We start from the raw sequence: 24320 nt of genomic DNA, 5'->3' as shown, positions 1-24320 counted from the left end.
GGGCATTGCCATATTTTCCTCCTTGGGCATTAACATCAGCACTAGAGTCAAGTAATATTCTCACGATATTCGCGGTTGATTCACATGCAGCAGCCTGGAGGGCATTCCCATATTTGCCACTAACGGTATTCACATTAACTTCAGCTGCAAGCCATAGATCAACAACGGCATGATGACCTCCCAATACGGCCGCATGTAGTGCACTTTCGTCTCCATTCCTTGGTTCAATGGTTCAAGCTCGATTCCCGCTTGGAAGAGCCACTCAACAAATCCCAGCTGTCCATAGCCAGCTGCCTCAAGTAATGGTGTTCTTCCACCTTTGTTATTTGCTTCGCTGTCTGCTCCCTTTCTAGCAGTGTTTCACCCGTCACAATATGGCCCCTTTGTGCTGCTAAATAGAGTGCGGTATTTCCGTGATCATCCGTCATCGCAATGTCTCCATCGCTCAATGATTCAATGGAATCAGAGGAGCCTATAGCTGCCGCCACATGGATGACCTGTGTTATGTGGCGGACATGCTGCGTTGTATGGATCGAGCATTTTGTAATATTGGACCCATCGACTGACCACCTCTTCATTCAGTAACATAATCAACTGAGATGGAGCTGCTTTTTCTGCATGAACCAACACATTGACAGTAGCATTATTAATAATGAGCTATACAGACTGATGTCGTATTTGTAATTGGTTTGGTGACTTCTTTCTTGTGGTAAAGGAACTTCGGCTAGATAAGCCAGACATGATTGGTAGAGAATACCCTGACATTGAAGAACATTCGCCGAATCGCCAACCACATGCCATTTGCCGGTATTAATCATGGAAAACCAAAGCCCTAGTCCTTTTGTGTGTAGAAAATAACTGACTGACCGGTGCACTACCTGTATGGTTTCAATGTCATCTCCACTTAGAAGAACTTCGGCGAGTCCCCCGGAGAGCGCCTTGATTCTTCGTTTCATCCGTTCATCGCTTTCGACATGACCGCCAGCCATCTCCCATGGCTTTGAACTGCTAGGGTGCGTCACTTGTGCATTACTACTAACATTCAAGGCATACCGAATTTCTGTGACTGATAGTGGTCGCTCAGCCAGGCAAATCCACAGAAACAATAAATATGACTGCTGCCGATTCCTCGTCTCTATCACGCTGCAGAGGATATATGTATGCGTTTCCTCCAGATCATCTGGGACCTCTTTTAGCCAGCACTGAATATCTTTAAGCGATTCGCCTTCGAAGACCTTCCGCTGAGCAAGAGGTATGACGAGATGGGCCCATTGGAAAGAGCCATTTGCTTGCTGAATCAGTTGTTCTGCCAGTAGTAACTGCTCTGTCTCTGAATCTTTACTGGAACTGTCTCCAGTATCAGTTTCAGTAAGATTATTCCTGATATACGCGGCAATATCATCATGATTATGGTTTTCCATGTGTACGTCGATAGGTCGGGCACTTCTCGCGATGGGATAGTGTCGACATGAGATACACACATGAACGGCCCTTTCGCCCGCACGGTCAATAATCCGATGGAAATATGCTGCTAGCTGCTGAGCAGACTCAGCCCCAGCCTCATCAAGTGCATCAATGAAGACAGTCACATGCTGTCGACTCGCAGATTCCAGGATGATATCTGCTAGTAGCTTTTCTAGCACCACTCGTGGCCATTCCCACTTGGCTTCTCCAAATTGCATAGATCTTTGCTCAAGGATCTCACACAATTTAGGGCGCACACTAATATCGCAGGTGAAAATCTGGCGCAGCAAAGATCTAAACATCCCCAATGGTGTACGTTGCATCTCTGTGCCCCGCGTGGTAAAGAAAAAGTCAAGGCGAAGGTCCTGGTCACCCTGTTGTTCAAATTTATCAAACAGGAACGCCATCAGTGTTGATTTACCTGATCCTGGCTTCCCTTTGATTCACAGTAGACCCCGGAGCTGTCTCTTCCAGGACTTGTACTCATCCAATTCCAAGATCCATTGGCAGGTATTGATATGCCAGGACTCAATATTTTCTCTCCGATCTAGCATCTCTGGGAATGCCAGAGATGTAAGCACCGCTATGGCCCATTGTTAGTGATATTTCAACTGGTTCAGGGTGACACAAACCATTGTCTATACTCTCCTGGGGGCTCACCAGTTGGCCTGGATGCTATTAGTCGACCATAACAGACTTGGAGAGAGTTTCGCGACACATACCAGAGGAAAAATTGATCGTCCCGCCATTATCCACGATCTGTAAGCTCGCATTTGCGGTACCAAAGGCTATCGACATCGTGCTCGGTGAGTGGTGCACATTAAGGTGTTACGGTAGGGAAGGCTGAATGCCCAACCCGAGAAAAGCGCTACTAGGCCCCAATCAGGTGATTTACAGTGCTCGACATATTCATGCCGCTACTAGTATTTAGCAAATAAATACATATTAAGGTTTTTGTTGGTTGGTTATACCACAGTAGGTTCATTTCAATTTCTGGCGACAAACACGCCTTGCATGCGCAGTGACTATGTATGCCAGCTGCCAGTGGCTCTTATCAGGTTGCATTATTACCCCCCTTCACCCACACAACTCAACATCGGCACTAACTTGAAGGTTGCAGGACTCCGGGGTGCTTCGACCCATCAAAATGCACCGATTTCTCAGCAAGTCGATTATTTTTCTTTTTAGTTTTGCATACGCGAACCCTCTCGGTCCCTATCTACGCCAATGAAGAGGTTTCCGTCAGGACTATGGTCAGCGACCAACTCCCCGACCGCTACATTCTGGGTTCGTGATAGGCTTTGACTCCATCCCGTCCCCACTCAAGGGTCCAATCGATTCCCCAAGCCATGGTTCAGCTTGATTTCCCCATGTTGTTCTTATCGTTATTATTTGACTTGGCAAATATCCTCGCTTGATGAGGGGGGTGTTTATGTTTTTCCCCTTCTTTATGTTCTGAATACTTGAAACACCTCGAGGGGTTGTATTCACGATCGCTTCATTTATCTGAGACAGCCTGTCACGAGGCCCCTGCGCTCAATATTGGCGTCTTGTGAGCTATGCAGGACTGGAAATCCACAGATCCACGCCCTCTTCCAGCACGGCCACCAACATTATGGCGGGAGGGTTGTAATAAGGCGGCCCGTTTTGGCCTCATGTTGCTGGCGACATTGATCCTTGTCAAATCTTGGTTAGATCTGGCTTCTGTGGAGAAGGTTCAGGGCCCAGATCCAGATCCAGTATCCTCTTCGGAACCATTTAGCTGGGACCAAATCCTGCCTTCGGAAAAATTAGAGTATCACAACTGTGATGGTGAATTCCAATGCGCTCGCCTCGAAGTACCAATGGATTATGAAGCTAAGGATCCAAAGGCCCGCAAATTCACATTGGCCATAGCGAAGCTTCCTGCCAAGGTGCCAATTAGCGACCCTCGCTACGGGGGTGCTGTCTTAATCAATCCAGGTGAGTCAGGGGATTCATTTCCCATCGTATTGCGGATGAAGTCGTGATAGGCTCGTACTAAATAGTTCCAGGTGGCCCCGGCGGTCGCGGGACTTTACAAGCGTTCCTTTCGGGCCGCAATCTCCAGACAATTGTTGACGCCGAGATTGACCCGGGTCTGGACCCAGGTAGCGAAAGCGAAAGCGCTAGCGACAAATATTTTGATATTATTGGATTTGATCCGCGTGGCGTAGGGTATACGACGCCTGCATTAACATGTTTTCCCGATTCAGTGTCGCAGCGTAATTGGGAGTTGCAGGTTGAGGCGGAGGGCATGCTTGGCAGTAGTCCAGATGCTTTGAAGAAAAGTTGGCAGCGTACTCAGGCGCTTAATCTCGGGTGCTCTGTATACGAGATGAATGCTGCGCATGAGGATGACTCCATGATGGCATACGTCAATACCCCACTTGTTGCACGAGATATGCTTACTATTGTGGAACGACATGGCGAGTGGCGGGAAAATGAAGGCGGCAAGGCGCAGCAAGCATTTGACGAATCTAACGGGTACGATCATACGCGCGCGATTGTAAAGCGCACAGTGTGGCATCGGAATGAAGAATTACTTCTGTATTGGGGGCGATCTTACGGAACGGTACTAGGTACAACTTTTGCTGCGCTTTTCCCGGACCGAGTGTCGCGGGCTGTTCTCGATGGCGTCGTGAACATGGATATGTTCTACAAGGGGGAAGGACCAAATGCTATAGTTGATGCAGATGCTATTTTTGATCGGTTTGGTCTTTACTGCGATGCTGTTGGTCCAGATGGGTGCCCATTTTATGTCGATGGAGGACCAAATGCAATCAAAGCAGCTTACTGGGCTCTTGAAGCACAAACCTTGAATGCTTCGATTCCAGTGATGGCATCTTCTTCTCGGGGTCCTGAAGTCATAAGTTGGACAGACTTGAAGAATATCCTCCGTGTTGCAGTTTATCAACCCTTGCTTGCGTTTCCCGTATTAGCGGAGAAAGTGGGTGCTCTCGCCCAAGGGAATGGTGTTCCAATGGCGGATTTTAAGCATCGTCAGCACTTTGGTGCATGTCCGTCGAATGAGTGCAGTATTGCGGGTCCTTGGTCTTCGCAGTGCACGCAAAATTTAGATAATTCGCTCTATGCGATGTCTGCTATTCTTTGTACTGATGCAGAGCATTTGGCCAATTTCACGTTGGAGAGTTTCACGGAGTTTTGGCAGGGATTGAAAAAGGATAGTAAGGCATTAGGAGATTATTGGGCTCAAATGCAGCTCGCCTGTGCTGGGTGGAAGACGAGAGCGAAATATCCCTTTCAAGGTATACTTGCACAACATCCAAGAAGCCCATTGATGTATGTATACTGATAAAACACAGGCCCGTGGGGTGGCATAACCGCTTATCCGATGCTCTTTGTTTCGAATACCCTAGATCCGGTTACACCCTTGCATAGTGCACAACACATGTCGAGACAGTTTCCAGGGTCTGTTTTACTCCAGCAAGATTCAGAGGGAGTAAGTTATGAATCTTTGAATTATCATACGTCAGTTCCATCTAATTTCTATCTAGCATACCACGCTTGCTGCGCCATCTCTGTGCGTAGCCAAAGAGATTCGCAACTACTTCCAAAACGGGAACCTCCCGCAAGCCGGAACTCTTTGTTTAGCTGATCTCAAGCCACTAGTAGGACGCGTGGGTCAAGTGCCGATCGTCGGTCAAGCCACCACTCTAGCCGACCGGGAGCTATTGCAAGCGTTAATCCGAGAAGTTGAACTAGGATACTTGCCTTGATTTGAGAACGATTTACGACATCATTTTCGTGTTTCTTTGAATCTTTTCTTTGTGTTGTTAGCAATTACATAGTATGCATTGCCTCATTGACAGGGGGGTTGACCGTTTTCGCGATGAGCATCATGATAGTGGCGGTGTTGATTCCACTAAATCTATCCTTGCATTCAGGGCTGATCCGGACAGGAACAACCATGTGCTTTTTTGATCCTTTGAACTCATAGGCAGCTTCGTTAAGCGGGCAGTAAAAACTCTTACCCCCTTACCCCTTATAGATCTCGTATTGCGGATTTGCCGTAACCCGCAGGATGCCGAGCCACCGAGCGCGCGCGGATCCATCCACTCCATCCACTGGAACGGTGGATCGGGTGGAGATGCGGAGAGCACCGTGTACACTTGTTGGTTCCAAAGAATGCTATCTCCAATCAGGATCAAATGGTATCCAGGCACACCCTAAATAGCACAGCCGGCAGTAACCCCGCTTGCAGGTACAAAAACACTGGCCATGCCTCGAAGATTTTTCCTTGATATCTTTTTTTAAACCAGAATCTCAATTTTTGCCCTTACACTTTCATTCACCATGTCACCTCCAGCAGCTATTCACACCCTTCCTATCATCGGCATGCCAGCCCCCAAGACAGCCGAGGCAACCGTTACCGAATCTATCTTCACAAGCGATGGCGATAGCGACTCCGACAGTGCAGGTTCAACTGCAGACTCAACTACAGCCTCCAGCGCAGCCGAACCTCCAGTCGAACCCCCAGCCGAGACTAGCAAGCCTAAACCATTCCCGATGTTTGGTCTTGGTGCTTCAGCGTCTCTCGAAGACAAGATCAGACAGCGCGAGTACATGAAGGGCCGGTTGGCAGCGGCTTTCCGCATCTTCGGAAAATTTGGATACGACGAAGGTACGTTTGGAAAATTTGCGCGGCCCCGGGGTCTTCCTTGGAAATCCTTGGAAATCCTTGAAGTTGATCCTGGCTTCCTGGCTTCCTGGCCCCCATTATAGCCCCCGAGCTCAAACTAACACGTATATTCAAACAGGAGTGGCGGGCCATATCACCATCCGCGATCCTGTCGACCCACAGACCTTCTGGGTCAATCCTTTTGGTACCGCTTTTGCGTTGATGAAGGCGTCTGATTTGATCCAGGTGGATCACTCTGGAAAAGTTATTGCTGGTGGCGCCAATCGCTTGCTTAACTCGGCGGCATTCATGATCCATTCCGCTATCCACGAGGCTCGCCCGGACGTGATGTGCGCGGCCCACACCCATAGCCTGTACGGGCGGGCGTATAGCTCCCTAGGTCGACCGCTCGATATGATTACGCAGGATTCTTGCGCCTTTTACAATGTAGGATCTTCTACCCCGCAGTACCTTTTTCTTGGTGTTCTATTTTTATTTTTATTCTGCACATTTCGCTAACCTGGTTTGCACAATTAGGACCTAGCGGTGTACAAGCAATTTAATGGCGTTGTCTTGGCGGAAGAGGAAGGCAAAGCTATCGCCGAAGCTTTGGGAAACAAGAAGGCTGCATTGTTACAAAACCACGGCATATTAACGGTCGGAAAATCAGTCGAAGAGACTGTTTTCTGGTTTGTTAGTATGGAGAAGTGCAGTTATGCTCAATTATTAGCAGACGCTGCTGCTGGTGGTCGCGGAGAGACTACAGTCAAGATTGACGAGGAGGATGCTGCCTCTACATACAAGACAGTCGGTACTTCAATGGCCGGATGGTTCAGTGCAAAACCCATGTTTGATGTGATTCATCATGAAACAAAGGGCGAGTACTTGAATTAGACTTGTTCCTGATGGGTGGGTAATCCCGCCATGTGGCGCACCGGGCTTTTTTTCCAGCGAGGAGCTTTGAGAATATTTTCTTCTTCTTTTTTCTTCTTCAACACTTGTTTTTTGAATAATGATACCTAATGTTGGTCTTGGCGTTTGTACAATTATCTTAGGAATTGATTTGTCGGGGTTTTATCCTTTTCATAATGGACCCTCCACATCCACGGGCAGAGCTCCGTTTCTGGGTAGTCGGTGTTTATGCATCAATCAGCGGCTCCGAATGTGGGTGGACCTCGCGCTGTTTCAATTAACGTGAATATTCTCTTTCTATACTAATGTGTCTTGACCTGAGACACCAGGAGGCGCTTTCAGTTTGACACTTGAAGAAATTAGTCCACCACTCAACAGTGGATAAGTATGGGAATTCTGCGTACAAATACTCAAAGAAAAGCAGATTCGCTTTCTATCAAGCTTCTTTCAGATTTGACAGCTAACCCTGAGTCTTAATTCGACAACAAGATGCAGCACTTACTTACTCTCCTTACCAGCGCAAGCTTGGCTCTTGCTGGGGTCCTCAATGCGCCCTCTCGCATCGTCAAGAGAGATAGCTGGGGTGGTAGTGTCTCGCTCGGTCCATCCAAGTCGACCATCGTCAACGCAGTTACTACCCTCATTCCTGGTACAGCACCCTCGACTCAGAATGGAGAGCTGTTCCTATGGCCGGGCATGTCCAACGGTACTGGCGATCTGATTCAGACTACCCTTGAAAGCTGGCCCGACAACTCATGGTGTGGTGCAACCACTGGGCAGTGGTGTGTGCGTGCCAGTGTCTTCGGAGCCTTTGGGCAGCTAGACGGCGACGCCAGTCCCGTCAGTGGATCTGACAAAGTTCGAATTGAGTATAATCTCGAAAACGACGACACCACCTGGGCGCAGTGAGTAGTCACGGATATCATTATTATTTGACGAAATAGTGCAATGGAAAACTAACTCCTTTCCACCCAGAACCGTCACCAATGCGGCTACTGGAGCTGTTCTGTCTTCCTACTCCATCGATGCTGGTCCATACATGACTGGGTAAGTCATCCAGGTTGTGTCGCTGTATAAAGTGTTTATTTGTTTTATTTTCGTGACCTAATGTTTCAATAGCTACGGCACAGGAACCGAGTGCGACGATAGCTGTACGGGTACCATCGCTGCCCAGCAGTACCTCAACACTGTTATCACGCTCGCATCTGCTGATACTACCTTCGGAGATACCATTGCTACAGCTTCTGGTGCCACATACACTGGATTGAGCTCAAGCCAAGGTGGCAAAGTGTGGACCATTTCAACCATCAACGTCCCTGCGATGTAGGGGGTCATACAAAGCTCGAACAACCATGGCAGATCATCAATATATTAGAGAAATAGTTTGCAATGCATTTAAATATCATTATACCCTCCCAAGTTTTCCAGAAACGCCATGCCATTCTATGTACAAATATTTCAAAAACACAATTCCAAGCACTACCCCTTGTAATCAATATCCGCCACGAGCCTTACTGGCCCAGGTGAAGCAGCTCCTCCAATACCATCACGATGCTTCTTTGACTCCGTATAAGCAGCAATCACCTTTTCGGCTCCTGGCGTAAGGATTGAGCACCCCTTCCCATCAGCTTGGCAGATACGCATGCCCTGCACATCACCATGCGCAATCTGCGCCTGAATAGCCGAAACATCCCAGCCCGACCAGCCACTGTTTTCAATATCTCCGAAACTAAACTCTCCCCAGGTAGACGTATATCCTCCCCAGTGATCAGTCGGAAGACCGTTTGTTCCCGGTGCAGCGCCCCATGCACCTTCAGAGTCCTCGTCAAAAGCAACATACTTCGTCTCGCCAGGCGCAAGCACGAATGTCAATGCGGAATGCCCATACCATCCATCCATCTTGCCATCTGGACCGACTTTGTTCCAGACAATCACTGTCCATGGATCTGTGTTGGAGCCCTGGAACTGTACGACATACTTGTATCTGTGCGCCTCGGTGGGACTAACGGCTATGATATTGCTTCCCCAGGGAATTCCAATGTTGCCGCGGTATTTAATCTGTGTTCCTTGTGGGGCACTGCGACCACCAAATCTCTTAGTCGAGAACTTACCATCCTTTGGAAGTGTGGTCCATTGAATATCGGATGGTAAGGGTTGTCCGTTTGGATCAAGTGCGTGGCCTATGTCTGACAGGTTTGGGATAGCTGTCACGGGTAATATCTGCGGCAGATTGGGCAATGTGGGCAAAATCCTGAGTGCAGGGTCGGTGGGCGTGGGTTCTGGAATTGGTTTCTTTTCGATATCTACCTCCCTGGCCGGCTCTGTCTCTGTAACGTCGATTGCAACACTGACGGTCGCATTGCCGTGTCCAGGTAATGAGGCGGTGATCTTTGTCGAGGTGTGGATCCCAGTTCCTGTCTCTTGCGATAAGACAATTCTAGGCGGCGCAGTGTTGCCAATGGGGTCCTTGAAAATCGAATCCTCATATTCAGGGACTGGGTTAGTTAGTGTGGTGCTCGGAATATCTGTTACAACGTCTAGCACAGTTTTTGTCATGAGCACTGTGGTTGTCGCTTCGGGCTCCGCAGACTGAGGCTTGCTCAATATTGGTTGAGTGAGCTCGAGTTGAGAATGGGTTGGCTCTAGTATTACATCTTCAATCACGGTTGTAGTGACGAAGATAGTATTTGTGGGTATGCAATCTTCATAGACTGTTGTCGTGAGGGTGCGAAACTCAATCACCATATCAGCCGGGATACGATCAGCCCAAGCCAAGTCACGGGCCTCCAAGCTCTCTGCATGGGGAGCAATATTGGCATGTTTATGGTGATGGCTGTGTGATCCCAATGTATAGTCGATATTGGCGATCAAGGCAAGAATAAAAAATTTACTCGACGCCATATTGACAGAGTTGGGAAGAAAGTGCTAAGATGTTTGTTGTGGGGTAATCGAAAGAGATTGTTTTTCGCGGTATGAGGACTATGAAGAGTTGCCAATAACTTTTCCAACTCTAGGGATTCAAGAAATTGAAGCTCCTCGGTTGCTAGTGTTCTTCACAACTACAATACCATGGTGACGATGGGTGTCGAGTTCAAGATTATTAGCTTAATGACAGCACGCGAAGGAGCCGTGGAACAAGGCTTTATAGTCCTACGCGAAAGTCTGGACCTCGAAGACCTGGAATGCTAAGGCGCGTTAGATATTGGAAGGGTGATCGATATGGAGTGTAGCAGCCCTGAATTCCATCCCACTTTAGCCCGGCCTTGCATGGCCCAGCTTCGAAATTCATACACTTAGGATATCAATGGTATTTTTTATTTCTATAGGTGCTTGAGGCTTCGTGTTTCTATTGAAACATAATTCTAGAATCGAAGTTCTCAATCTCAAAGATGATTGCGGGTTCGCGTTTCGACGTGCCCTTGTAAGGCAGCCCCTGGCGTGGGGAACATTCCTGGCCCTGGATTACAATTCAACTTCCCTGCTACACGTGGATCTCCTGCCTTGGAAAACGAGTTGTCCAAATTCTTATAGATGGTAAAGGAAGCAATGTAACTGTTGATAGATATTGTACAGTTATGTACACCTGGGCATACATCTCCCCTTGTGCGCATCTAGTGGTGGAAATGACGGCCGACCATTCCCGAGGTCCCTATATCATATGTATCTACTAGCATAAATATACACATGACCCCTCATCTTCTGTAATTCATTGCCTATCTCTCATCTTTCAAACGTGCCCAAAGTGTCTCGTACCTCCCATCAGCCCCAAAAACCTTGATTGTCTCCAACGCCGACAGCCAATGAGGGCAGCGCACGCTAAACCGTAACGGGGTAAAGATGCGCTCGGTGGGTTAAGCTCGCCCAATGAAAACTCAGACCCCGCCCGTCGAAAGATTGACTGGAAAGAGTTGGAGGCGGTGCCTATCGGATGTCAGTGTGGATATAAAAGACTGCAGACCTTGCTGTTTAATTCAGGGTCCATTGTAAATCAGGGGAAACCGAATCGATACATTCAATATGACAAGCCTTCACCCTTTTGACCCGATTACTCCAGGGGAGATCCAACTAGCCGTTCGGATCTTACAATCTTCTTTCCCAGGTGTCAAATTACGTTTCAAGCGTATTGACCTTCAGGAACCCATCAAACAAGATGTCATTCCCTACATCGAGGCCGAGCGATTGGGCAAGCCCCGCCCTCGTAAGCCTGCACGGTTAATGATGGCTTTGTTCCACCGTCTTGACAACGGATCATTCTTCAAGGCCCTTCTGAACGCGGACACCAAATCTATCGTGTCCGCTAAAGAACTCCCCAAGGATATCCAGGTACGTAGGAGATTACAAAAGGCTATGGACAGAAATATTAACTTTCCACAGGGCCCTGTTGATGTGGACGAAATGATCGAAATGGAGCAAGTCTGTCTGAATCACCCCGCTGTCAAGGCAGAGATTGAAAAATTGAAGCTTCCCTCCGGCATGACTGTGTGCCTGGATCCATGGATCTACGGCACAGAGGATATTCAGGAGACCCGCAGACTGTTCCAATGTTATATGTATATTGTGGCTACGGACCACCCGGGCAATAATCAGTATTCTCTTCCTTGTCAATTCTCTCCGGTCTTTGATGGAATCACCCATGAGCTAGTCCGCATGGACTATCTGCCAGGTGGTGCTGATTCTCAGACTACTGAGACACAACCGTGGAAGCCCGTTCCCACTGTTCAATATGCTCACGAGTTACTTGACGAGCCCCTGCGAACCGATCTCAAGCCTTACATTGTCCAGCAACCTGAGGGTGCCTCCTTCAATGTTATCGGAAATGCTGTCTCATGGCAAAAATGGCGTTTTCGTGTGGGCTTCAACAACCGTGAAGGTTTGGTCTTGCATAACCTCACATACGATGGTCGCAACACATTTTACCGTCTGTCGTTCTCGGAGATGACAGTTCCATACGGAGGTATGTTTTGAATCCGACTACACGCAAATCCCTGCAAGTTGAATCTTGTCTTAACTAACTGATTCAGATCCCCGTGCTCCTTATCACCGAAAGCAAGCTTTTGATGTCGGTGATGTCGGTTTTGGTATCACAGCCAACCAGCTTGCTCTCGGTTGTGACTGCCTGGGACATATCAAGTACTTCGACGGTTACCGCACAGATGCCCAGGGTGAACCTATCCAGCTCAAAAATGTCATTTGTATGCACGAGCAGGACAACGGTCTGCAGCACAAGCACACCAACTACCGCAGCGGTGCGGCGACAGTTGTTCGCAACAGACAACTAGTAGTCCAAATGATTTGCACTGTCGCGAACTATGAATACATCTTCGCTTTTATTCTTGATCAAGCGGCTAATATCGAGCTTGAAGTTCGCGCAACCGGTATTCTGTCTACGGTGCCTTTTGATAACCACAACGGTCAGACAGTCCCATGGGGCACAAACGTTGGACCGGGCGTGATGGCACCCTACCACCAGCACATGTTTTCTCTACGTGTGGACCCCGCCCTGGATGGATTTAAGAACACTATCTACTATGAGGATAGCGTGCCTATGCCGGAGGATGACTCGAACCCTTGGTCTGTGGGCTACACGACTGAAAAGAATATTATTAAACAGAGTGGCAGTGCCTGGACAAGCGTGGATCGTCACCGAGTTTTCAAAATTCGCAACGACAATATAATCAACTCGGTCACACACCACCCTATCTCTTATAAGCTGCAAACCTCCCCGAGTCAAATGATTCTGGCTTCTGCCAAATCATTCGGAACAAAGCGTGCTCAGTTCGCGACTCGACCTATCTGGGTGACTAAGTATCAAGATGATGAGTTGTTTGCTGCGGGCGAGTTCACAAACCAGAGCAAGAGCTCCGATGGTGTGGAGATCTGGGCTGGCAGAAATGATGCCGTGGAAGATGAAGACGTGGTTCTTTGGCACAGTAAGTTTTATTATGTATGTTCTAGCTTGATTTATACTAACTGTTTCTCTAGCATTTGGCCTTACCCATAATCCTCGAGTTGAGGATTTCCCGGTGATGCCTATGGAGCGTGTGAGCGTGATGCTCAAGCCAGATGGCTTTTTCACCAAGAACCCGGCATTGGATGTTCCACAGTCTTCGCAGACTTTCAACCAGTCCACCGAGCACCCTGAGCCGACATGTTGCTCTGGCCCACAGGACCGGAACCAGGTCAAGCTGTAGATAAGATAGCAGGACATATTACGAGTTACGATGAACTTTATATAGCCTAAATGTCTTGATATCGGAAATTGGCTGCCTGAGAAATAAAATTTTGAATATAGAACCTACTTCGAGGTCTTTTGTAGCATGTGTTTGATCTATTTTGACAGATCTAGCTTATGTACACTTTTGTAAATCATGCGTTCTGGCTGGAAGGGCCTGCAGGGATCTCGGACACCCATTGTTCTCCAGATATGACGTTCAATTTCCTTCCAAATATACTGTCCATCAAAACACGATGCACCTCCTCGTTGGGATCCATACAACAGTCACGCAGAACAGTAATGCGGTAGTCCATATCCATTGCCTGCCGAATAGTCGATAGCACAGCACCACTGGTAGCGAGCCCGGCAACAATGATATGATCAGTATTAGAGCAGCGTAAAATCATATCAAGCTCTGTACCAAAGAATGCAGAGACACGTCGTTTGGTGATGACCGGCTCTTCGGGCGTCACCTCTACCGCCGAGTGGATCTGTACCGAGGAGTCGCCTTCTTTGTATAGACCACGTGCCGCAGCGGCAGGGACAGAAGTGTTGTTTGGGTTGTTTTCTGGATATCCATTTCGGAAAGCAGTGACAATGTGAACAATATTGATGGAGTTCTTGCGGGCAGCAGAAAGAACCAAAGATAAACGTTGAAGGTAACTGTCTTTTGATTCGAATTGGTCAACGATACCGTTTTGTATATCGAGAAGGAGTAGAGTAGCCGTGCCCATTGTGACGGTCAGTGTGTGAGTGGAGTTTGGCAGGATAGATGGGGCTTTGGCTGGATTTAAAGAAGAGTAATTGCGATGAAGAAGATAAATATGCGAGATGCGCCGGTTCCGCTTTACACATTGAGGGCTGCAATGCCGATTACGGCCCGTTAGCGGGTACCCACTATACTCTCCACTAAATGGTCCCCACTACATGTATAATGTGACAAGATCAATCAAAAGTCAAGGCTCCTAAATAGATATTGTATTACATACCGAGCAATTCATAAAATAGGAAACATAAAGTCACCTAGAGAAGAACTCCAAAGCTTCAAAGTCTAGAGAACCTCAGCTAATTCTCGCTTACATAACAAATTACGTCGTCTCAACACGCGACTCCCGGATCCATCTTTACTTATTCATGGCTCTCCCACTCTTGATCATGGCCAACCATACTCTCCTGTCGGAAATTGCACATAATTCATTCATATGGGCATTGGGAATATAGACTTATTCATAACAATGGCATCGGCGCCAGCCCCACTCACACATGGCAAAGATGGTCAGTCTCCAGTCCAACGCCAAACAAATCCAAGCTAACGAAGACAAGAACTCCTCAACTCCGTCGCACAATTGAACGGTCGAGTCTTCGACACTGATCCTGTGGTCACGTACATGCTTCTTGACATGTCACAGGAAGAGCGCTTAGCCTATCTACCCACATACTGGTCCACGCTAGTCAAGTCAGCTTTGCTCAATGATGCAGTTATCACCGAGGCGGATGGGTGGAAGGCCGCTTCTGTAATCATTCCACCGGGGAGATATGTTGATAACGCCTGGAAGCTGATATATGCCGGCTTTTTGTGCGTCTTGTGGCGAATTGGGTTCCCAGGCCTCAAGGTAGGTTCAATTGAAAGAGTGCTAGAAGTGCTAGATAGGCCAGAGACTAAGTTGAACACTAGCGTCTCTGGACGGAATTCTCCGGTATGACGGATGATGCAAAAAAGAAGGGCCTGCGCGGTCAGAAGCGGTACTACTATATTTTTAGCCTTGGGACGGAGCATGAGCATCGGGGGAAAGGTAAGTTTGGGTTGTTATATTTCCAAAGCTTGATCGTTTACATGGTTATAGGCCTCGCGAAACTTATTATGCGTGAACATCAAGATATGGCTCAGGCTGAGAATGTGCCAATTTGGCTTGAGGCTACGAGCCCAAATTCCCGGAATCTATATCTCTCCTTGGGGTTTCAGGAAATCGAGAAAATTATTCTTGGAAAAGGCAAAGTTGATGCAGATGCTAATAGACAGGTCGGGGGCTCTGGGATACCCCTCTATGCCATGGTGTGGTGGCCAGAAAAGCCTGGCGCTACAGCTTGAATTGGCTTGTGATTGATTATTTTTATCCTATCACTACCTCTGTTTCAGACAGTCTGAGGAATCAAATAAAGTATAGATTGGATATACTTTTCACTTAAGGTCTCTATGGTCAATAATCGAACTTATTGGAGTTCGTGTTCGAATTGACTTAGATCAAGCTCCGTTCAGTTCGGCGGTTCAATACTCAGCCCAGCGTCCATCATTAGTTTCTCCCATCTTTCCTCCCTCATCTCCATTCTGTCTCTGCAAGCATACACATCCTTGTACCACTCAAGAGCACCGGAAAAATTCTGCATGTTTTTACGCAAAAGCCTCTTCCATTCAGTATCTTCTTCACTAAGGCCAATTTGTCCAACGTAATCCCACCAAACAGGGCAATACCCCGACGCCTCCCAATCAATAATCCCAGTAAGTTCGCATGTCTCCGGATCAACCATGATGTTACATATCGTGAGATCTGCATGCGTAAAAGTCCAAGGAAAAGGAGATGGCATTCGCCCTTTCACAAGCGAAACAACCTCATCCGGCGTATCTTTGAAGTTTCCAGATATAGCATCAAACAGCTCATCCTCCGATGTAAAGAGACCATGCGAGGTTTTGGAATTCTTTACGACAAGCCAACCATTGTGCAATGGTTGACCATGTATGGTTTGCATTTTTGGCCCGTGGAGCTGACGCAGCTGAGACAGGTACTCGACTGTTTTCTTTGCTAGTGCTTCTTTCTGAGCTTCAGTCATGCTCGGCCATACTTCTTCTAGTGTTTTCCCTGGAACTCTTTCGACTATCATGATGTTGCGATCGTTTTCTGACCATTCGTGTACCACCGCGGGAGTCGGGATCGTCGTGTTCTCTTTAACGAACTTGACGTTGATCGATTCGTAAATTGGTGGAATACACCCTCGATCTTTGAGTATGAATTTCGAGCCGAGAGACCAGGCACCTCGGTCGCCTGCGCCATAGAATAGATTAATATTGCTGTTGTAGCTGCACCGACGCCGTTGATCTGGTGTCCAGTTGCACGTAGGGCAGGGGATGTGATCCGAGTCAATATTGGATGACATTTTAGCTATAGGAGACGGGTGTAAAGATTGGAAGGTTCTCAGTCAAATGAGCTTGGAATATGGAAAAGCAGAGCCGCATTCTGTACTATGCAGTTCAAGATGACCTGAGGTAGCGGTGAACAAATTGAGGGGAGAAATACGAGCCATGCATATAGGAAAACATACATGGATGCAACAAGCCGCATCATTGCATGAACCAGTAGTATTGAAACCAAGGGTTCATTCTCTTATTCAGGAGATATACAAGAACAGCTACAAAGATCGATTCGAAATCATCCAGACTCTAGCCTCTGTGTCCTTACTGTCTTTCTCACCAACGTCGCATAATATGGTTGGTATTATAATAAACCCAGTTAGCAATTCCTTCTTTTATTGGAAGATGATCAGTCACATGCAGATTTTAATAAAGTTAAAATACGAAATTTATCGAATCTTGATATAGCTTGATATTGGAGAAGTACTTTACTAGTTTATATGCCAGCCTACCACTGGATAGGTGGTTTACATTGAACAATGGCCGAGATACAATCCTATTGAATGGAATAACTGAGAGAGGAGGTACTAGTGGAACGGGTAGGAGATCAAGTAGGAAAAGGGGTAGTAAGTTAAGTAGTTGGCTGCAATAGATCTGGTAAGTGAATCATTTCATAGGAATGTCAGACCCCGTCATGATTCAAGACAAACGTACGTAGTAGCCGACGACAAAAATTCTGGAAAGGATACCCAAGTAAACTCAAAATGTGATAATCCCAACCAAAGAATCCAGTCCCAGATTCCCGAGATCCTTCGGCCGGAATGCATCGTTGATATCATATCAGATTCAGACTGGAATCCACAATATCCACTAAGAACTTAGCTCTGCCCAGCCCACAAGTGGCCAACTGCGAAGATAGAGTTCGGAGCTTAGAAATTGGATCCACATGTGCATACTTCTTTCTACTGGTGAGTGGAGTAGAAAATCAGATGGATGATAAGGCCTAGAATTTTCAAGTTTTTGCATAGACGCCTGCCCCATGGGGGACAAGATGATCGAGTGCCCCATGAAAAGCTGACGGTGCCGGGGTTTGAAGCGAAGCCCGAATCGAGTGGAGACAGTATCGAGCTGTCAGATCAGACGATCGCGTCAAACCGCGGGGATTTCTCGGTCGGCCGAACGGCGGGGGCCGAGATACTCTAGCCGGCTATCTCCACCGTGTTGGGTGGTGGTTTAGGAATGTTGGACACCCATGAGTCTTGCCCGACGTAATATGGGAAATTAATTGTTTCCGTTCGGGGAGAAGCGGATGCGCCCGGATGGATGTCTTGTTTAACACCGTGCTAAGGTGGATTATAAGCTGACGATATTTATCTATTTGGTTCTGCTGTTTCCTTTCGCTGGGAATTTTTCGCGCTTTATTTGAAACCGTCGAGTCTTCTCAAGATTGGAAACACTCTGGAGATTGTATTGTTGGAATGGCGACATGGTATCATCACAGATCTCTAAGATACTAGCAAATTTCAGGTATGTGCAGAAAAAGAAGATAGAAAAGCGAGGATGTCGTCTAATCCCGTGGCAGATTGGAGTGTGAGTTATTCAATAGATCAGGCTGACGATGCAGTGATGTAAGGGGGTATATCGTTGTCCAAATCTGTGGCATAAAGCCGAATATTCCCAATGTTCCGAATGAATAAAATTCCCAGAACGCCAAAATGCAGCAGGTCTCTAAATTGCTGGACCCCCACTCATACTCGGAAACAACATGACATCCGACACACGACCTAAAATATTGCGCATACTCCAATCGTCCATCGGCAGAGCGGTACCGGCGGTTGCGAAGTTTGCGGGCAATTCAGGACTCGTATCGATCGATGGCGGGGAAGGCATAATGAGAGCGGAGTAATGATACTGGTCTGGTTCTGCGGTCGGTGGTGCAGGTTTACGGGCGCAGAATGCCTCGCGGATTTCCCTCAAGGCGCGAAGAGAAGATGCAAGATGCGTCGCGGAATCTGTGCGGTTATTATGATCGGCGTCGCCGTCAGCGTATACATGGTCGGCCAAGACCTTTTCCAGTCGATTGATGAGCTCCCACGTCCGTGGACCATCATCATTGGTGATCAGCAAGAAAGCCGAGGCGATTGATCTTTGCAAACTAATCCAAGATCGGGAACAGTGTATGTTGATTTCATGCAACTCCACAAACGCATCCACAGTATCAATCAAGCTGGTGATACAGTCCTCCCGAATCAAAGCTCTGCGATGTTCGTCTAGATGTGCATGCGAGTCTAATGACACACGACAGAGGACAGAAAGCAGGTATGAAGAATGGAGGCGGAGCTCCGTTCGTTCGATATGTTGGGCCAAAGAAAAGCAGTTCTCTCGATGTCGCAGATGCGGCGTGGCTTCTGCAAGCATGCGCTGAATTCGATCTTTATATTCTTGGATTTCGTGGAATCGTGGTTGGGAAGAATTTGGTTGCATTCGTGATCGCAACACCTCCAATGCGAGCGACACGACCCGACACAATGTTTCAAAATAGGTGCGATGTCCCGGCATCGATTTAGGATCAAAAGGAATTTCAGGTTGGCTGACCATTGTTATAGAAGGCCGATCATAAGCAAGTGAAAAGTGACTATTTTGGAAAGCCATTGCCCACCTAAGAAAAATTTTGTGAGTATCATGCCTATCGGCGCGACCAAATATAACTTACCAGATACGCCTTCTAACAGCTTCCTCCTCGGGTGTAAAGCCTGTGGTCTCGACATGAAGTCCCAGGACAAGACACATACGTTCCGTCATGCCTAATGAAGAGAGTTAGAAGTGCCACTCTTAAACATATAGTTGAGCTCGACTTGACTTTACCCAGCAAAGTGTAGGATGATCCAGCATTCATGTTATATGACAAAACATTACTGATAATGAGTAGAATCTGTATAACCTCGACCGTGGGTTGCGAGACATAATTCAACATGCGAAGGCATTGGTATGCGCAAGATACTGTAACAAAAGTCAGTTACACTCGTTCAGGGCATTGGGGGTATTGCTTAGCTGGCGCACCGTATACCCATGATGTCAGCTCACGGTCGCGTTCTGGCAGGTCAGACAATTGACACCCGGAGGCCAGGACGGCGAACAGCAAACTGAGAAATGGCAACTCTATTCCAAATGGCTTAACTAGTCCATTGGCATCTGGTTTATATACACCACCGGCCTGCTGTCTTCCCAATAGTAGGCGACTTGTCTTCCGCTCCAGCTCAGCGAGATCTGGTAGTACAGGGTACAACACCGCACCGATATCCTTATAGAACTTCACAAACCTGAACGATCGCATGATTAGCTTAACTCATGCTCTACCCTTCGTGGAACGCCTTACCTCCGACATTGATCATCGTCCGGAAGAACCAAGCACACTCCAGCGATATTGAAAGTGAACGGATCAGACGACCACAGATCCACAAATGGATACGCAACAGACTCATTGCCTAGCGCTAGTTCCGCTAACAGATCCTCCTGAGGCAGCGCCTGCGCTGCATCTTCTGAGCTCTTAGATTTGTCCAAAATGTCTACCAATGCGGATCTAGCCCCAAGATGAACCGGTCCAGTCCTCAACACGTTCGATCCGTAAACACCCTCCGACCGGGTAGAATCCTTTCGTTCCATGCCTTGGTCCTCGCTTCGTTTTCGCGAGGAGTGTGTGTTGAAAAGCGAATGAAGGCTCCCAAGGATCTGTTCCATGGCGACCATCTTGGAATTTATCTCGTCCCATTCGTTCTGTGAAACATCGATCATCTCCGGGAGATCTGGGTCGTACTCATCACTCATCCCAGAGTGCTGATCAACAGCGTAAGAGGCATCATGCGAGGGAATCGAGTAGGAGGATCCGACAGCGGGGGAAACAAATTGGGAATGTGACGGTGCGGAGGGTGCATTGAGGGATACCGTTGGTATGGAGAGCCTCTTGGATGATGATGGGCGACCGTAGGAACATGTGAAGTTTCGTTTGACGCAATTTCCACAAGGAACTTCACGATCGCAGCGGACTTTGCTCGCGCGGCATGGCAGGCAGGTCTTACACTCGCGCGGTCGGCGGCGGATGGGATATGTCGGCATGTTTTATAGCTCCGCGGGTTGGTTTCTCTCAGAGAAAGAGGGGGGAAGAGGAGCAGGGTCAGGCTGCCTGCAGCGAGCGAAGACACAGAGAGAGGGCGGCATAGGCGGAATGGGGGGGTGGGCGGTTTAGCGTGAACGTAGAACAAGTAGAGATAGATAGCAACAAGCGGTAGCGGGAGTCGAATCTCGGTTAATGGATTAATCAGTGACGGGGCCTTGTGGCGGCGTATCGTGGTAGGTCCGTGAGCTTGCCCCAGATCGTTTACGTGCTGGGCTCTGGGGAAAGGAAAGAAACTTGGGATCTTCGGAGGCCCGCAACGTACGATCTTTCCGAGTAGCCGAAACGGTGTGCGTGAAATGTCGATCACGAAGTCAATTGAAGGATTGGCCGCGCTAGCCAAAGGTTTAAGTTAACGTGCTATGTATTGAAATGTATGATTTCATAACGTGGTCGTGGCGCCGAAAGCGGACTTGTTGAGGGAGAAATTGAGTTTTTGTCGTACTGTGTTGGTTGATTCCCCCCACTTTATAACTTGAAGAAGAGAAGAGAACAACAAATGGGCAGTAGATGCAAAAAATCGAAGTCGAAGGGGAAAAAAGCGAAAAAGCAAAAAAAAAAAAGTACAAGTCAGTGTGAAGAAAGCTTAGGAGGGAGTTGGGCGACAGGGTATCCGGCCACCTGGGCACAGTAAATAACCTTAGGATCAGCACTTGAGGCTGGGCAATCTATGTATAACTATTTTATCAATATATAAGGTATTGATCAAGTTCAAGTCGGAAATCTACTTCCAGGACTATTTCGCTAATAAGTAATTCTAGTTTCTATATTATCGACCTTTGGGGAAATGTGTAGTATAGTATGATGTTAAACGTGTATTCCAAACCTACCGTTTCTACTAGTAGCAAAGAGTGTGGGATTATTTATCGGGGTGACTTTAGTAGCACTTGAGATCTGTACGAAGGCTTTGGTTATCAAACTTCACAGAATTCATTGATTTCCCAATTCATTTCTTTTTCGATCTAGAGATGAAGACAAGTGCTAGACCTGGCAAGAATCCAAACCTATACTGACGACTCTACAAGTCGACTTTTTGGCTAATCTGCGGCACACTCCACCAATCATGCCATCGGCTCTTGCTCCCAACCTCCGGAATAGTGACCTGCAGGTTCACTGGTCTTGTCTCGCTAGAGAGAGCCTTCTTTACAGTCTCAATAGCAATGCTGGCTCCAATACATGCGCGCATAGTATCTTTGACGTTGCGTTGCCAATCTTCCTCAATGGCCGTAACGGGGGGTTTGGTAGGTATGGATGGATCTTCAATAAAGGCTCCGTTGCTGAGTGTGGCTTCCCAAGCTTTCCTGGCTTCAATGATAGCCTTGGAAGCGCGGTCAAGAATAGTGGCATCTGTGTCGCCTTGCAAGGTGGCCTCACGATGGTAGTCCTCGTAAGAGACTAGTTCAGGCAGAGAAATAGGGAGAAATGGTTTCATGCGAAGTTCATATCGCAATCTATCTGTCGAGTAGGCATCAGACCCTGAAGCAGACGGGAGGATCTTGTGTCGGGCTAGGAGGACATATAATGCGTGAAGGGCGATCGCAAAGGCGTCAACAGCAATAATGTGTGTGGTCAACCTCTCCAGGCATCGGAAGGATGTGTGAAATGCGGCAGCTTTGCTAATTGTCTTAGTTGTTCGAACAGTGGTCGTCACTAGATCTCTTTTGCGAGCTGCAACAATGAAGGTCCGTATTCGGTCAAGATGACCGAGATGTGTGGAGCAGATGTGTGATAAATACCAGTACATTCCGGGAAGCTCCTCTGGTGAATAGATTGAAAGTTCAAAGCCCGTTTGGAGAATCATTTGAAGTTGGGTGAGTTTCTGGTGATACGCCCAGCTGCTGAGCGGATAAGAGTAGGCTGGCTCTCCGCCGTGAAGCTGCAATGGAGGCTCTGAGCTCAGAGCTTGGAGCTGCAAGTCAAGTTCCTCGGCCTTTTAGATATTTAGTTAGATGATTTCTTCGCATCTCATACAAACAGACAGAATAGCTCACCTCCATTTGTAAACCGTCCCAATCCACAACAGTGTGACAAACTGTTCGCCGAACCCGGCACCGATTCAAGCAAGCGGCACGTACAGAGTCCACAAAAGGCTAGAATGACTTAGAATCGGTTTCAGCTGTTTGTGAGTTCGTAATAACATACCTGTGCGAATCTTTTCACAAATCCTTCCATATGTCGAGCAATTTGAAATCGAGGATCTGACGGAAGTTCCACATCATCTGTATTTGCCTCAAGAAGAATACTCGACGGCAGGACTAGCTCCGCAAGATCATCATATAAGAACTGTTTCACTGAAACGGCACCCAAAATTGTCATATCGCTCACGATCAATGCCTGCATTAGACAGCGAATGTAAACTGAAGGTTGGGGTTTTCGGGAAAGAAGCGTCCATATGGAAGTCTAAAATCATGGTCAGTAGACTGAAAGTTAAGGAAATGGAAACGAGAGCAGATTGGCTGGCCATACCTTGAAGTTAGTAGGTCCTCTATAGTCAAGCATTTGCTGCATATCAATGGCATCTTTGCAAAGACGTTGAAGATGCGCAAGTGCATCTTCATGGCTAATATTGACAATAGGCCGAGGGGGCACAGTGCTTGCAAGCTTGCGCTGGATCTTCAAACTGAAGGCCTCCGGGACTGGCTTGCCAAGAGAGTGCGACTCTTTCACAGAATTGAGGTGGGACAAGCACTGTGAGAAGCTCTCCGTTGACCTAATTTCTAATATATCGAGATCTTGGTCTAATGCAGCCAGTAAATCATATCGTAATTGTAACCTGGCTCGAATAGCGTGCTGAAGTTTCTTGTCCATTTCGTTCTGCGCATCCAACCATGAAACCGCCTGGTCCAGCAAGCGGTAAAAGTGTGAGGGATCAAAATAAGACAGTAAGCTCCGATTGTACAACTGAGAGACGAAGTCCTCCTCCTAGATAACGATTGGAAAGCCACCGTCAGTAACCTTTCGAAGACCAAGTTTCCGGCCTGACTTACCTCGTAGTAATACTCGCCAGCCACCCGAGAATGAACGAAGTCGCAAGCCTTGATCACTGCAAGACAGTATGCCCGAAGTACAAGACTAACAAGGGTAGAATCGCTAGGCACCCGGTCAAATCGGGCGTCTTCCATGGTCCTCGGCACTGGCCACAGCAACTTATCGAGATAGATTGATGTGAACAGTGTTTGTGAAAGAGGATGTCCTATGTGCCATGCCATCTGCTTGCTCATTAGAACCGTCAAATACCATTTGAGGGGTTGAGAATACCTCGTGACAGAGCAGTTGATCCATCAATCCCACAACTTCCTCTGGTGTCAATTCTCGTCGCACATCGTAGTCATCCTCCAGCGCCTGCGCTTGATTCTCGCCCGGAGCAATATAACCGCTGTCCATTTTGGAATCCATGATCTGTAGTAAAATCAAATTGTTGTCAACATCGTCTCGTGTCCCGCTCGGTATAACAGAAACGCACCTCCAATGCGCCAACGGCTTCGAAGAGGGTGAAGGTCTCATCTTTCACAAGTTGTCCCGTTTTTAGCTCTGTAAGAAGAGATTATATGTTAGATCTCGACTGGCATTGGATTCAGAATAAGAGAAAGACTTGCTTGAGGCAGCTTCGGTAAACTCAGCCGTAATATCGCGCCGAGGTGCGGACGGCGCAAGTGGCCGCGGGGGCACGCGAACCTCGTTATTCGGCAGCATCGCAGAGGAATTTGTGGCTCTGCAATCCGCTGCCGGTATTTCTCATGGAAAACAAAAGATCGCAAAACCGTAAAGAGACGAG

At 47.6% G+C, this 24320-nt stretch overlaps 12 protein-coding genes across 12 annotated transcripts; 5 read left to right on the top strand and 7 right to left on the bottom strand.

Moving 5' to 3' along the window:
• Nucleotides 1–224: 224 nt before the first annotated feature.
• Nucleotides 225–1871, bottom strand: N7478_005834 (uncharacterized protein; the record flags this gene model as incomplete). Its single annotated transcript, XM_056922048.1, has 2 exons — nt 225–562; nt 668–1871. The coding sequence occupies 2 exons, from the start codon at nt 1869–1871 to the stop codon at nt 225–227; spliced, it is 1542 nt and encodes a 513-aa protein (XP_056780085.1).
• Nucleotides 1872–1907: 36 nt separating this feature from the next.
• N7478_005833 (uncharacterized protein) lies at nt 1908–2262 on the bottom strand (the record flags this gene model as incomplete). The annotated part of the gene is made up of 2 exons (XM_056922047.1): nt 1908–2047; nt 2187–2262. 2 exons carry the CDS (start codon nt 2260–2262, stop codon nt 1908–1910), a joined length of 216 nt encoding a protein of 71 aa, XP_056780084.1.
• A 761-nt stretch (nt 2263–3023) lies between these two features.
• Nucleotides 3024–5222, top strand: N7478_005832 (uncharacterized protein; the record flags this gene model as incomplete). Its single annotated transcript, XM_056922046.1, has 4 exons — nt 3024–3426; nt 3498–4785; nt 4885–4945; nt 5001–5222. The coding sequence occupies 4 exons, from the start codon at nt 3024–3026 to the stop codon at nt 5220–5222; spliced, it is 1974 nt and encodes a 657-aa protein (XP_056780083.1).
• A 577-nt stretch (nt 5223–5799) lies between these two features.
• N7478_005831 (class II aldolase/adducin family protein) lies at nt 5800–7018 on the top strand (the record flags this gene model as incomplete). The annotated part of the gene is made up of 3 exons (XM_056922045.1): nt 5800–6127; nt 6264–6571; nt 6662–7018. The coding sequence occupies 3 exons, from the start codon at nt 5800–5802 to the stop codon at nt 7016–7018; spliced, it is 993 nt and encodes a 330-aa protein (XP_056780082.1).
• Nucleotides 7019–7525: 507 nt separating this feature from the next.
• Nucleotides 7526–8363, top strand: N7478_005830 (uncharacterized protein; the record flags this gene model as incomplete). The annotated part of the gene is made up of 3 exons (XM_056922044.1): nt 7526–7941; nt 8012–8083; nt 8156–8363. 3 exons carry the CDS (start codon nt 7526–7528, stop codon nt 8361–8363), a joined length of 696 nt encoding a protein of 231 aa, XP_056780081.1.
• A 152-nt stretch (nt 8364–8515) lies between these two features.
• N7478_005829 (uncharacterized protein) lies at nt 8516–9937 on the bottom strand (the record flags this gene model as incomplete). Its single annotated transcript, XM_056922043.1, has 1 exon — nt 8516–9937. One exon carries the CDS (start codon nt 9935–9937, stop codon nt 8516–8518), a length of 1422 nt encoding a protein of 473 aa, XP_056780080.1.
• A 1116-nt stretch (nt 9938–11053) lies between these two features.
• On the top strand, nt 11054–13227 carry N7478_005828 (Copper amine oxidase N2-terminal; the record flags this gene model as incomplete). Its single annotated transcript, XM_056922042.1, has 4 exons — nt 11054–11359; nt 11411–11990; nt 12058–12966; nt 13019–13227. The coding sequence occupies 4 exons, from the start codon at nt 11054–11056 to the stop codon at nt 13225–13227; spliced, it is 2004 nt and encodes a 667-aa protein (XP_056780079.1).
• Nucleotides 13228–13402: 175 nt separating this feature from the next.
• N7478_005827 (cysteine hydrolase family protein) lies at nt 13403–13984 on the bottom strand (the record flags this gene model as incomplete). Its single annotated transcript, XM_056922041.1, has 1 exon — nt 13403–13984. One exon carries the CDS (start codon nt 13982–13984, stop codon nt 13403–13405), a length of 582 nt encoding a protein of 193 aa, XP_056780078.1.
• Nucleotides 13985–14485: 501 nt separating this feature from the next.
• On the top strand, nt 14486–15339 carry N7478_005826 (GNAT family N-acetyltransferase; the record flags this gene model as incomplete). The annotated part of the gene is made up of 4 exons (XM_056922040.1): nt 14486–14525; nt 14574–14863; nt 14926–15043; nt 15095–15339. 4 exons carry the CDS (start codon nt 14486–14488, stop codon nt 15337–15339), a joined length of 693 nt encoding a protein of 230 aa, XP_056780077.1.
• Nucleotides 15340–15503: 164 nt separating this feature from the next.
• Nucleotides 15504–16400, bottom strand: N7478_005825 (aminoglycoside phosphotransferase family protein; the record flags this gene model as incomplete). The annotated part of the gene is made up of 1 exon (XM_056922039.1): nt 15504–16400. One exon carries the CDS (start codon nt 16398–16400, stop codon nt 15504–15506), a length of 897 nt encoding a protein of 298 aa, XP_056780076.1.
• A 1702-nt stretch (nt 16401–18102) lies between these two features.
• On the bottom strand, nt 18103–20487 carry N7478_005824 (uncharacterized protein; the record flags this gene model as incomplete). Its single annotated transcript, XM_056922038.1, has 5 exons — nt 18103–18964; nt 19088–19178; nt 19240–19374; nt 19435–19694; nt 19751–20487. The coding sequence occupies 5 exons, from the start codon at nt 20485–20487 to the stop codon at nt 18103–18105; spliced, it is 2085 nt and encodes a 694-aa protein (XP_056780075.1).
• A 1076-nt stretch (nt 20488–21563) lies between these two features.
• Nucleotides 21564–24238, bottom strand: N7478_005823 (N-alpha-acetyltransferase 35, NatC auxiliary subunit; the record flags this gene model as incomplete). The annotated part of the gene is made up of 8 exons (XM_056922037.1): nt 21564–22475; nt 22621–22635; nt 22688–22945; nt 23012–23467; nt 23533–23754; nt 23804–23944; nt 24009–24049; nt 24109–24238. The coding sequence occupies 8 exons, from the start codon at nt 24236–24238 to the stop codon at nt 21564–21566; spliced, it is 2175 nt and encodes a 724-aa protein (XP_056780074.1).
• Between the last annotated feature and the right edge of the window lie 82 nt (nt 24239–24320).

The sequence above is a fragment of the Penicillium angulare genome, assembly GCF_028827245.1.
Source record: "Penicillium angulare strain IBT 27051 chromosome Unknown utg000004l_segment0_segment0, whole genome shotgun sequence".
Classification (NCBI taxonomy): Eukaryota; Fungi; Ascomycota; class Eurotiomycetes; order Eurotiales; family Aspergillaceae; genus Penicillium; species Penicillium angulare.
The sequence above is the reverse complement of the archived record's forward strand: the minus strand, read 5'-3'. Positions and strand labels throughout refer to the sequence as shown.